The sequence below is a fragment of the Puma concolor genome, chromosome D1 (assembly GCF_028749965.1).
Source record: "Puma concolor isolate L17-30 chromosome D1, mPumCon1.1.hap2, whole genome shotgun sequence".
Taxonomy (NCBI): Eukaryota; Metazoa; Chordata; class Mammalia; order Carnivora; family Felidae; genus Puma; species Puma concolor.
Genome location: NC_141676.1, coordinates 34,004,266 through 34,018,512, shown reverse-complemented (window position 1 = coordinate 34,018,512; position 14,247 = coordinate 34,004,266). Strand labels below are relative to the sequence as shown.

Genomic DNA, 14,247 nt, shown 5'->3' with positions numbered 1-14,247 from the left:
GGGGTCAGATTTTGGTTTTGGCTGGGCCCCTGCCAAGTATTTACAGGAAAAGATAGTAAGAGTTTGATTGGGGCACCTGGGTGGCGCAGTCGGTTAAGCGTCCGACCTCAGCCAGGTCACGATCTCGCGGTCCGTGAGTTCGAGCCCCGCGTCGGGCTCTGGGCTGATGGCTCAGAGCCTGGAGCCTGTTTCCGATTCTGTGTCTCCCTCTCTCTCTGCACCTCCCCCGTTCATGCTCTGTCTCTCTCTGTCCCAAAAATAAATAAACGTTAAAAAAAAAATTAAAAAAAAAAAAAAAGAGTTTGACTGATCTTCAGCCTATTAGACGAGCTAGTTCAGAGCCAAAAGCACAGGTCAGTGCAGGTGGACAGAAGGTTCTAAACTCCAAATAACACATTGCAACCCAGCATGCTGTACTCATGAGCCTTTAACTAAAGAGCTTCTTTGTGTCTTTTCCTTTTTTTGAAATACAACTCAGGATCCAGGAATGCGATGCCTCCCTGTGAAAAGGAAACCTTGTACAAATGGTTCCTTGAAAGCCAGCATGGAGCTTGGTTCATAAATTTTATGATGTGTGAAGCACATGTTCAAGGAAGTATTTATTAGTAAGGCCATAAGTTAAATTAGAAAGGGTGGTTCATGCCTTAAATATTCCGTCATTTTCCATACCGTTTATGTATCCAGATCCAAGTGTGAAATTTAAATTTGCTTTTAATGTATTCACCTGACAAATGATTTACTCTAGTCAAACGTATTTTCTCCGGAGTCCCCTGTAGTTATGTTTTGTAGTTGGGAGAGACTGGGGAAACACTTTTAAACTGGGTTTTCAATGTTAAAGTTTCTGTGCAGATATCATGAAACGATTTTAGGTGGATTTATTGAAATGTGGTTCTCCCTGCAAAGTAGAGTATTTTATATCGTGGATGCTATGATGAATTTAGAAACTGGTTGGTCACCGTGTTATCTCTGAAAAATCACACTTAGCAGACTGAGTGTATGAGTGGCTCACAGTAGAACACAGGTTCTATAATGAGCTGTAGCCCCTGGTTGCTGATTTTTGTAAAGCACTTTCTATGGCGTGCCAGGATGAGAGCTATAGTTGGAAAATTGTGAACTTTGCAGAACTTAAAAGGCATTGTAACCACCTTCTGATAGTCAACTCTTATAAATCTGAAATTGTGGAGGATATGCTATGCGTAGTCAGCCTTGCTTCCTACTGGAGTCCCAGTGTGAATATGGTTAATTTTATACATGTAAAGAGTAACAACATATTTACTGAAAGAACCTAAGTCATCCCGTGCTTTTAAAACAAAGAATAGTGTGTGTTTGCATGCGCAGCTGTGCATGTGTGTGGGTGATTCTGTAGTGGGAAAATGACTCCTGTAGAAACAAAAACTCATTAAAACATACTATAAATGTATAGAGATGTACATAGTGTGTGCCCTAAGGAGATCCTCCTTGAAACCACAAAGTAGTCAAAATGCGAACTCAAAGTTTTTAAAACATTTACATCTTGGGAAAATGTCTTTTTCAATCTCTATGTATTATATTTCCCTGATACACCATCGCTGACATTCTCTGGAAAGTGATAATGGCCTTAAGTAAAAGTAAACCAGCGTGGACCCCTGAAATGCACTGGCATACATTAAAGAAAGAAGCTAGCTGGTTTTTAATTCTTGGTTCATTTCACAAAAGATGGACAGCAATGTTGCAGTGTTGTGCCACAAAACCTACTCATCATGTTTTTTGCTGCATTTAAAATCAGGACTAGGAGCCAAAGTTTATCTTTAACTTTTTTTTTTTTAATTCCAGCATAATTAGCACTCAGTGTTACATTCAGGGTTTACCTTTAAACACCAGTGCTTAAACAAGTTCAGACAACGTGGTCCTAATTGTAACATGCTTTCCTTTCTTTTTTATCTGGTAGATTTCCTTTATAAGGGACAGAATAAGCAATAGACATTCACACATCTGTTCTCTCATATGCGACAACAGCATTTTAAGGCATCACTTGTTTATTTTATGTGTAGTTGTTAAAATTACAGACTCTGGAATTTGTTGCCTGGATCTGACTAACCAGCTCTGCAAATCATTAGCTCTGCATGACTTGGATCTTTGCTCCCTCTTCTATAGTTTGGGAATGCTGAAAGCATCTATTGCATATTTATATTGTGGACATTAAAAGAAATAATATATGGGAAGCACCCAGCACTGTGCCCGCCATCTTGAAAGTACTCAGCAAATGTAGTAGCAGCACTGGTCTGCTATGTGCCAGGCACTGAACGAGGCTACTTGCATTAACTCACTGCGTGGTCAACAAATGACCTGCAAGGTAGATGTAACCATGGGCGTTTTGTAACTCAAGAGGCGGCAGCTCAGAAAAGACACTAAGAAACTAGCTGGCAAGATGCAACCCAATGATGTAAACCCAGGCCCCTCTGCCTCTGTGTTCTTCCCCCTGTTCATGTCCTCTCTCACACGGTACCAGCTGCATGTGGCTGTTTAGCTGGTGGCTAACTAGCTGGTGGAAGTTCAGGAAGTGATCTCCTGAACCTGCTGGGACCTTTTCACTTGTAAAGTACCATGTGACTCCTAAGAAATCCCTGTGTCTGCAGAAACAGCCATGTTGACATCAAAGGGGGAATGATTTCCAGTCTACAACTACTGCACGGGAACATTGACCCATTCCTCATTCTTCAAGTGGGGGCTTTGGGGTTGTTTTCTGTAACGTGCCATAGGTTCCCCCAGTTAGAAGATTGAAGCATTGCTCAGGATGATAATTGAGATAGTAAGATCTCATTCTGTCACTTGTTAGGAAGGTTTGCCTTCCTAAGGCAAACACTTTCTTCCAAAAATGAAGAAATCAAATGGATTAACTAGAGTTGGGTATTTCCTGAATGCAGTTGCTAATATCTGAGTTATTTCCCTTGGCAAAATGACATCTTTGCGTTCCGCCTCCTTTAGGAGAGCCTGGTTGGCAAGCAAATTATTTTCTTCCCTTTGTTTTCCTTTCTGTTTCTTAAGTAAACATTTTTTATGAGCATTTGATCATGAGGGATTTGACTTTATCTGGTGTGGCATTATCATCAAAGGGTCTACATAAAATGCATCTTTTATGCATCCTATGACCACACCTTTCACTTTTTTGTCCCTATGGACTGTTTTTGTTGACTCCAAAGAATGATTTGGCCTCAGAGAAAGCTTCTTATCAAGTGAAGTAAGAGGAAGAAGTTGTACCTACCAAGGCAAACACTCCTCCCACCTCCAGAAATACGCATATGCTGTTCTAAGTCCATCATTCAGATTTTATCATTTATTTGGAGTTGAGCAATGCTACTTGGTGATTAAAACACACAATATTTCAGCATTATTTCCAAGCAGAGTCCAGGCAGAGAAGCCCTAAGGACATACAGATCAAGAGCTATCCACAAGTTAAACATTCCCTCAACACATGAGGTATAGTGAATACCTGTCATGGGTCAGGCAATGGTAGGCAGGAGGTATATAGTAGATTGGCATGTCTCCAGGGAAGAAAATCTGGTAACCTGGGTATTCCTAATATGACTGAAATTCTGTAAATTCCATGATAAATCAAAGGTCAGCTTCAATGAACTATCCCCTTCTCGGAGATTCTCATTTTATATAAACACAATGTAACCCCACCTGGTTTCTTTCTTTTCTTGTTCACAGAATGTCAGTACTGGGGCTCAGAGCTCCAGCTACCTACACTGGATTTTGAAGATGTTTTAAAAGATGATGAACATGCATACAAGTGGCTCTCCAGCCTCAAGAAAGTAGGCATAGTACGACTCACAGGAGCATCTGACAAACGGGGAGAAGTTTTAAAACTTGGGAAAAGGATTGGTTTCCTTTACCTTACATTTTATGGGTGAGTCACCAAATAGTCTGTATTCTGCCATTATATGTAAAGTTTGATATATTTCCCAGAAGGGGGACACTTTTGACTGGAGATACAAAATTTCCATAATGCCATGAACAGGAAGTCAGATGAGAAGGTGAATCTAAAAGTGGGATTTCCCTGAGAATAACTGAAATCTTAAGGGATCCTAAAAGCCCTAAGACATCAGACATCAAAGACAGGCTAGTGATGGATGGTGTGTTAGTTTGCTAGGGCTACCCTAACAGAATACCATAGACTGGGTCGCTTAAACAACAGAAATTTATTTATTTCCTCCCAGTTCTGAAAGCCAGAAGTCTAAGATCAAGGTGCTGGCAGGTTTGGTTTCCGGTGAGAGCTCTCTTTGTGACTTGGAGATGGCCTTTCCTCTCTGTACCTGCATTGTTGGTGTCTCTTCCTCTTCTTATAAGGACACCAGTCCTAAAGAAGAGCCCCAGCCTTACAACTTCATTTAACTTTATTCACCTCCTTAAAGGCTCTTTCTCCAAATACACTCATATTGGTGGTTAGGGCTTCACCATGGGATTTGGGGGAGGGCACAATTCAGTTCACAGCAGGTGGGATGGAAGACTGTGTTTCTCCAAGATTTTTATAAATACTGAAAGTTCATTAAAGTTTTACCACCCAAGACTCAGTGCAAAATAAAGTAGGGCCCTGGGGAATTTAAAGCCGCCCACCAGATGTGTTAAAAAAAAAAAAAAAAAGATAAAAGTAACCTGCAGAAAATTAGGTCTATGCACTTCAGCAAGTAACAGGAAATGTAACTGACTTTAACTTTGAAACAAGAAGCTGTTTGCATAAGAATTACCTGGGAGGTAACATTAATTATGGATAAGAAACACTCACAACAGGAAACACTTAGGTACAAGTGGGGATATTACTGTATTTCTAATCTGTAGGGTGAACCCTTCCTGTGATGTATACAATTGCTCTTGGGCTCTGCTTGAGCAGAGCACAACGGGAGCGAAAAGAACCTTCAAAATCCAAAGGTTGCAAAACTGGTAGCACACAGGCTGTATTCAGATATGTTTTATTTGGCCCACAGGATGTTGAAAGAAAATAGAATTCGTTGTCAACGCTTAAAAAGTGGGAGATTTTACATTAAATATGGATCTGACTTTTCTTGAAAAATCAAATCTGGCAACAACTGAGGCTAAATCCCTACATGGCAACCATCTGCTTGAAGGGAGCATGTTCTCACTCTCCAGTTGCACAAATTCCGCCCCCCAACCCCACCCCCACCTCAGACCTACAAGGGCCCTGCCTGCCCTTGAGTTTGCCATCCCTAATCTAGAGTAAGATCCTCTTGCAAGACTCTACAGACATAGATAAACAGAGGATTCAAAAATATCCCACCACTTGCCCCCACTGATTTGATCAAGTTGATTCACAGCAGGGGAACCTGGGTTGCTCAGCTGGTCAAACGTCTGACTCTTGATTTCGGCTTAGGTCATGAACTCACAGGTTCACAACTTTGAGCCCCATGTTGGGCTCTGTGCTGACAGTGTGGAACCTGCTTGGGATTGATTCTCTCCCTCCCTCTCTCTCTGTCCCTTCCCTGCTCGCTCTCTCTCTCTCTCTCTCTCTCTCTCTCTCTCTCTCTCTCTCTCAAAATAAATAAATAAACTTAAAAAAAAAAAAAGTTGAATCATGGCAGAAGACTCTATCATGTTTAGGCTTAGAAGACCCAGACTCCACCCCACCCCAAGAATTTACTTCCACCATTAGCAAAATTACGTCAAGATTGTTCTCTCCCCTACATCTACAAGAATTTAAGCTGTTCTAGAGATTATATCAGTAACAAAAGACAAAGGAAAGAGGTGGAAAAGCCTTGAAATTATTAAGAGCCTCAACCCAATATTTGTTCTTTTTTTAATGTTGATAATTTTCTGACACAGATATTATCCACCTGTACACCGATAAGGAAACTGAAGCTCAGAGAATTCAACTATAACCCAAGTTTTCACAGGTAGTAAAAAAACAAAACAAAACAAAACAAAAAAAAAAACAGAGTTATAACTGGGGTCTGTTTTATCCACAGGTTTCCTAATCCACCTCACTATTGATGATATAAAGCTAGAACATGCAAAGGATGCTTTTAGGCACCAGACATAAACAGAACACTTCAAACTAGATCTCTTCTATGTTCTTTTACTCAATTTTTATTTACTGACAAGACACTTTTTGTATCTATGCAACCCATTTCATAATTGCACAACTGCAGCCAAATCCGGGGCGGGGGGTGGTCTTTGTTATAGTTTTCTAATACTCACCCCCATCCCTCACATTTAGAGTCAGATTCTTTGTCCTGATTCATAACTTACATTTCGTTTTGTTTTGTTGTTACAAATCCTAAAAAGGCTTGATAATTTGGCCCCTGATCTAACATTGTGAAATTTATTGAAATAAATATTCAAAGTTGGTTGTCAAAAACAGATCAGACCTTCTGCTACTGTTACACTTTGTTTGTCCAAGACCTTTGCATCTAACCAGACAGGGTTAGCCCTATTCCACCTCATCCTCTGTGCAGAGGTCACATCTGTCTCCTGAAGCTCTCAAGCTATACCACATGCTAAGAAATGCCTTTCTGCCCACCTCACTGCTACATCTACAACTGATTACCAAGATCTCTATTGTTGGTGGTGGTGGTGGTGGTAATTTTTTATTCTTTACCGCAAGAACTTAAAGAAGAGGACAGTTTTGCTATTGTTGCTTTGTTTGTATTTGTTTGCTTGTTTGCTTTTTATTAAGAGGATGAGAAAAGTAAGTGTTTTCCTCAAGTTATTTTCCTTTTCTGCTCCTTCCCACAATCATGTGGAAAGCGATATTAAAGTTTCTGTAACATGGGATTTAAAAGAAGGGATATTTAGAGCAATAATTCTCCACTGAGGTTGCACATTGGAATAACCAATTTAAAAAATGCTGACATTTGGGCCCAGTCTCCAGAGATTTTTCAAAACAGGATTTGGATGTGATCTGAGTACCAGGACTTTTTAAAACTTTACAGGCGATTCTCATGTGTAGCAAAGGTGAAAACCTTTGGTTGAGAGCAGGGGTACTTTAAGAGAAGGCAGGTCTCTGTTGGTATAGAGCTTGGGTGCTTTCTATCCTCCCAACTCTCACAATTATGTACATGAAGTGGCATTTTTCATGTTCTTCTTTGTACTGTGGTAGTGCCTGGACATGACTTCTCTTTATAACAATCAGTAGTTGCCTTAACCATGGTCTCTCTTTTTCATAGCTTTGTTTCTCCACTGGCAAAGTGCCTTACTCTTGTTTGAAAAAGTAACTGGCAGGTGAGTGAGTGAATGGAATGAATAAATGAAGGCAATAAATAATGGAGAGAGGGGACTGCCAGAAATAGGAGAAGGATAGAGAAAGGAAAGCAGGGAGAGGAAGGTTAAAGGGCAACTTTGCATTCCGTGTAGATTTCTCCAAGATCCTGGTTTCTACTCTTGCTTAGATGCCAAAAATAATAATAGGGTGGTGCTACTTTAGACATGCCCTGCTTGGGAAACAAATATCCACCTAGCACTTTGCCATTCAAATAGGATTCCATCCAAATAGTTTAGAGAACTTGAATTGCATGGGTCTAAAGTAAGAATTATAAAATCTATTTTTCGTTCTTAGCTCTTCTCTCAATTGTTAAAGCGTTAGTGGGGTATATAAAAAAAAGTAGATTCCAGCATTTTGCACAGTTTCAGCATATGGGAGGTAAGGAATAAATGCTTAATGATTGATGAACACCTGGATGTTTTAAAAAAATACATAAAGCAGCAGATAAATGCAATAATTATTCAGCACTTCATAATCCTAAAATTATGTTCAAATACTAAATCAAAATGGTAATAGCTTTGAGGACAAAAGTATATGTCATTTCCACATCTATATTTTCTCAGATGCTTGTCATTATTTTGTTAGGTCAAATCCAAATCCTGTTTTTAAACCTTTAATTTGGATCAATATAGTTTTATAGAGTGGGGCCAAAAGCCTCATCTCATGTACCTGAACTTTCTCCCCAAATCAATAAAAATACCTTCCTGAATATTTTTTTCTAAATTTTTATTTAATCATGTAAAAAATTATGTATAATTAATATACAGTGTTATATTCATTTCAGGTGTACAATATAAGCAATTCTATATATTACTCCATGCTCATCACAATTAGTGTACTCTTAATCCCCCTTATCTACTTCGCGCTTCCCCACTCACCTCCTCTCTAGCAACCACCAGTTTTCCCTGAAAGGGCAAAATCATACTCCAAAAATATTCCTTTTCCAACTGGTAGAAAAACGAAATAAATTGGCTAGGTCAGGGTTTTATTATTCACATCATATTTACATGTAATGGTGTGTGTGTGTGTGTGTGTGTGTGTGTGTGTGTGTGTGTGTGACACACACAAAGAAGGAAGGGATTCAGTGTCCATTTTTTAAAAATATTTACGACCAGTTTTGGGCATTAAGTAGGTATTCTGCTTGTAACTAGCAGCCAGGATAATCTTTGAAAATAAGGCTTGCATAGCTCATGGCCATTGTCGCTGTCATTTTGAGCTCCTTGAAGGCTGAAATGGTGGCCTAATCACGGTTATATCTTCAGTACTAGCTCAGTGCCTGACATACAGGGATCACCCAGGAAATGTTAATAAAAGGGAATGTATGCTAAGATATTGAGCAATTCATTTGGCCAAGATGACAAAAGTTCTTTCTTAGCATTGTCGGTATTTAGTTAGAAAATTAACCTTGTGAGCAATTCTGAGTGACCCTTCTTCATCAGGAAGTTAAGCAGAAGAGAATACAAATTTCAACCTTAGCTAACAAGACTGCCTTCTTTCCAGAATACAGTCCAGAAGTTTCAGCTTTTCTTCTTTCTAAGAATGCTTTATTTGCTGGCATAAGCAAGTTGCATTAACACATGTAGCAGGGAGTAGACAAATAAGAATAATGAGGTGAAAATGAAAAATACGTTTTTCTGAAACACTAACATAAGGAATAACATAGGCAGAGACAATGAAGAAAAGGGATAAAAGAAACTTAAGGATCTTGGTGGTAGTCAAATTTTATCTTGTGGAGACCAGCATGGAAGCTGCATAATTATTGAATAAAACTTATACAGTCACATGTTGTAGTGGAAGTATTTAAATAAATACTTTGGAACACTTCATTCCAAAAATTAAGGGGAGAACTGAGGTCTCAACACCCCACAGCATCTGTATTACATTACTGCCCAGAGAGCTGCCCATAGGACCAGTAGAGAATCAGAATTGAATCATGGCTCCACCACTGGCTATTTGTAGGGGAGAAGGTGATCTAAGCTTTTCATGTAATTTCCTGGAGCTCTATGATTCTCCTCTCCTGAGGACTTGCTTCTCTCTTTCTACAGGACTATTTTAATACCTGGCATGCCCTTTGAAACCTTTAGATGAAAGTTTGCTGGAAAAATGTAAGAGGCTACAACTGCTGCCCAGTTCTTGCATACAGGCTTCATCAGATGAATAACATAATGTCAAGCCTAAAATGTTTCTAGTGGGCTGTTTGTCAAATACACCAGCCAGGCCAGTTAAGAATTAACAATATTGAAATGGCCTCTGGGGAGTACAAGAATATATCCTTTCCAGCATTCACTGGATTTCTGCTAGCATTTCTGTAAGCCAGCCCAGCAGCATTTCACACATTCGGTTGTATTAGAGATTGAGGGTGTATGAGTGAAAAATATGATTATTCCTTGGCAGCTGGCCCCTTAGAAATCGCTCCTACCATTAGCACTCCCTCCAAACCTGACTTTGAAATAGCTACTTACTTGATACACATGTTACCAGAAAATATTTGTGAAGTGTGGGGACTAAACAGGGAAAGAAAACAAAACAAAATGAAACAAGTTTACCCATTTTGGTGAAGTTTCTAGCCAAGAAATTGCTGGAGAAAACCACATAGCCCTTCTTGAATAAAAATAGCTTCTGAGTTATGAAAAATCAACCTAAAAAGTAATTTAGACTTGGGAAGAAAACAAAGGAAACCTGTCTTAGTTCTGAAATTAGTTGTAGTAACTCCATCCTACTTGGTAAAAAAATTCACACTGGGATTTCTTCGTGAGTTGTTTAGATTTAGTACTGACCATCATCGTGTTTAAGTAGAAGGGAGAGAACCTTTAAAATATGTATTCTTGTGAGCATTAGGGTTTCCCAAGCAAAGTAACAGCCTCTGTTCTCTGGGCCATTGTGAACCCCAGCTTATGTTATCAGCCAAGAGACAGTCCCTGGGGTTCCCTTTGTAATATTCAATTTCGCAGTAATTAAAGTTGCTGCCAACAAAACCACTTGAGTATGAGGTCATCTCATGAATGAAAGGAAAAATAATTTCTGTGTCTCATGCTCCCCTCGAAATCACTTGAGGAAATTTTGAGACCCTAACAAGCCACTTGCTTCTCCACAAGCCCTGACCCCAACACCCCCCCCCCCCACCCCCCCGGCACATCCCTTACCTCCTTGGTTATCCCCTGAGTATCCAGGACAGGCAGCTAGTAATGGAACGGGGGAAAATAATTGTCTATGAAGCACCTTTTACATGCTAAGTATTGAACTCAATGCTTTAGAGTCATTATCTTGAATCTTTGCAATTCCAGTAAGAACCATTACCCCCATTTTAGAGATAAGGAAACTGAGGCAGAAGAATCAGGCTTCAAACCCAGGTTTACCTGATTCAACACTCTGGAGTCTTTCCTTTGCACTGTACTCCTATGGCAGTTTACCCAGCATCCCCCCATAATTCCTAAGGCCGTAATAATGATTAAGTAATTACTAACTATCAAATGTGGCTTCTACTCATTTACAGCTCAGATGCAAGGGAATAATTTAACGGGGGTATATAGAAATTTGTCAAACTAAGTCATGACGACAGCACCGGAATATTTATTCCCATCCCCTCTGTTAAATTCAAATCATAGCCAACTGTTTATGCAAAGGGAAAGTGACAGTTAACAAGGAATCAGAGAACTTGTGGCAAGAAAAGGTAAAGTTTATATTTTAATCTTTCACATCAAAAATCTAAACTAGCATCTAGATCTTGTTCTGATGAAATAAATTAAGCACAATTTGACCTAACACACCCCCCCCCCCCCCCCAGAAAACCACTAAATGTGCTTAAGGTGGAATTCTCATAAACTTTTTTTTTTTTTTGCAATTCATTGCATTCTTAGTTTTTCATGATGAAAGCCTTCAGAACCTTGGAGGAAATTGCTATAACATTTTTCTCTATGTTTATAGAGGTACTTGTTACCTTTCTATCACTATCTGTCTTTATTTTTATTATTGGGAGTATTAACCTTTCAAAATAAATTAAAAATAAATTTCATTTCTCATGGTGAAATATAATACAGACATAGAAAAATCACACAAAACAAATGTATAGCTTAATAAAATTTTATAAGCCAAACACTCTTGAAACACCATGCAGGTCAAGAAATAGAACATTACCAGTCACTCCAGAACCCATCCACATACCCCAAAGGATCACAAACCCCTCTTTCTCCCCAAATTCTTTCCTGAAAAATCTTTCCTGAAAGAAAAATTCTTTCCCCAAAAGCTCTCCTGAATTCTACGGTATTCACTATCTTGTTTTCCTGATAGAGTATTATCACCAAAATGTGCAGTAGTTAACAATAGTTTCCCAATTTTTTAGATTTTCTGTGTCTTTTTTTAAATTCTCTATTAGTTCTATTAGTAAATAAAGTTTACTACTTGGCACCAGGGCCATGTGAACATATCTCTGTTCATTTGGGTCATCTGAATCCCATTCTCTTGTAAATTCCTCAGGAAGGACCCATGAGAACAATATTCTCTAGATTCTTGCATGTTGACAGCAACTTAAGGTCTTTATACTTGAAAATCAGTTTGGGGGGCGCCTGGGCGGCGCAGTCGGTTAAGCGTCCGACTTCAGCCAGGTCACGATCTCGCGGTCCGTGAGTTCGAGCCCCGCATCAGGCTCTGGGCTGATGGCTCAGAGCCTGGAGCCTGTTTCCGATTCTGTGTCTCCCTCTCTCTCTGCCCCTCCCCCGTTCATGCTCTGTCTCTCTCTGTCCCAAAAATAAATAAAAAACGTTGAAAAAAAATTTAAAAAAAAGAAAATCAGTTTGGCTAAATATGAAGTTCTTGGCTCACAGAATCTTTAATATGTCACTACGCTTTTATTGGTAATCTCATTTTCTTTTTCTTATGAATAACTTGATATTTTTACGTGGATGCCCAAAAGATTTTTCCCTGTAAAGACCAGTGATTTTACAGACTCTTTTAATGTTGGTTGTTCTGGGACAACTCTTCCAGGCAATGTCTGGTTTGGTCTCTCAAAAAAAAAAAAAAAAAAAAAAAAATTTTTTTTTTTTTATTTCAAGATTTTTTAAAATCATAGCTCTTAATATTTGTTCTCTACTTTGCGTTTCTTCTTTTGAGGACTCTTATTATGTATATATTAAACCTTCTGTGCCTGTTCCTTTTAATGTATTACTTTCTCTCAAATCTTTATCTCTTGTCTTTTTTGATATTTATGTTTCTCTCCTTTTTATATTCTAATTATCCAAAGGTGTTATCTGTTGTGCTTATTCAATAGGGCATTTCTTCTAGCTTAGTTTTCATTTTTAATGGTTTTTAAGACTTTTCCTTTCTGAATATATCATCCCATACTTGAGTTTCTATATCTGATTGGGTTACTTTTTCATACATTGTTATCATTTCATCAATGTGTTCTGGACTCAACAGAAGTAGCTGTAAATAGAAAATAGAAATTAGAAATGGGAAAACTAGAATATTTTTTATCTTTGGAGGGCATGTCCTTCTGGTATGTATTATCTGTAGGTATGTTATTTTGCTGCTCATTCTTTTCCTTTATTTAAAAAATTTCTTAATGTTTATTTTTGAGAGAGAGAGAGAGAGACAGAGAGAGAGCGCAAGCAGGGGAGGGACACAGAGAGAGGGAGACACAGAATCCAAAGCAGGCTCCAGGCTCTGAGCTGTCAGCACAGAGCCGGATGTGGGGCTTGAACTCACGAGCAGGGAGATCATGACCTGAACCGAAGTCGGACACTTAACCGACTGAACCACCCAGGCACCCTTATGCATTCTTTTTCTTAAAATAACTTTATGACATTAAACCTTAATCATTTGATGTTGATAATTTTTATGTCAATTTTCCTTAATTATTAAAAGGAGATATGATTCAGAAACTTTTTGTTAATGGTTTTAAGCTGTGTTTCCAAACTATGGCTAATAACATTCTAAGATTCCCTGGTTTCTCTCCTTTACTTTTATCTGGAACTTCATTTTCCTTTGTCCTTACTGTCCCTGTACTGTTTAATTTGGAGTCTTTTTCTCAGAAGAAAGCTTTATGATTGGTGGCCAAATTATTCATAATTTAAATATACCTAAAACATATGACTTAGGTCAAGATTAAAGTTAATAGCCAGACAACCAGGAAAGTAACACAATTTACTGTTTTACAGTCCATGCCTTCATTCAACAAATATTTTTGGCAGTGGGTTAAATGCTATGAGATAAAGGGTATGTTTCAACTCAGTTCCCTAATGTAATGAGACTTTTTGTAAGACTTTACAGGACAACAAGGGAAGCAGAAATTTGAAGCAAAGCCAACAGCCACAGAGCAAACTCCATTCCAGCCCATATTGGACTTCTCTCACTTCCTCTGATAGGCCATGTTCTCTCCCTCCACTGGGCCTTTTCACATACTATTTCTCCCCCTCCACAATGATCTTTGCCCTTCTGGGTAAATCCCACTCAATCTTCAGGTCTCCACTTAATCTTCCCTTCTTTATTCTCATAAGACCTTGTACTTTAGCTTTGAAAGATAAATCACAATAATTTCCTTCCCCACAGACTGCACATTCCATGAGGTGCAGCAAGTACCATGTCTGTCCTTTTCACTCCCTCAATTCCTGGCCGTTGTGTGTATCTAACAAGTGATCGTGGAAAAAGAAATATCTGAAGCTCTGCAGAGTGACTGCATCTGGGAAGTCATCTGTGCATGTGTCACAACTACAATTAGAAATATTACACAGTATATAATCTTTATTTGGATGACTATAAATTAGAAATTTAATTTTCTATGTTAAAACTTCAAAAAAAAAATTAACATGGGCACCTGGGTGGCTCACTTGGTTAAGACACTGACTTTGGCTCAAGTCATGATCTCATGGTTTGTGGTGGGTTCAAGCCCCACATCAGGCTCTGTGCTGACAGCTCAGAGCATGGAGCCTGCTTTGGATTCTGTGTCTCCCTCTCTCTCTGCCCCTCCCCTGCTCATGCTCTGTCTCTCTCTCTCAAAA

The 14,247-nt window shown here is 38.9% G+C and overlaps 1 protein-coding gene across 1 annotated transcript in view; it reads left to right on the top strand.

The window, feature by feature from the left end:
* The window catches only part of BBOX1 (gamma-butyrobetaine hydroxylase 1), a 59,960-nt gene that overhangs the window by 23,195 nt on the left and 22,518 nt on the right, over window positions 1-14,247 (top strand). Inside the window, exon 4 of the mRNA XM_025928950.2 lies at window positions 3,691-3,889. Within this exon, the coding sequence (XP_025784735.1) occupies window positions 3,691-3,889 (199 nt within the window). The remainder of the gene's footprint in view (window positions 1-3,690; window positions 3,890-14,247) is intronic.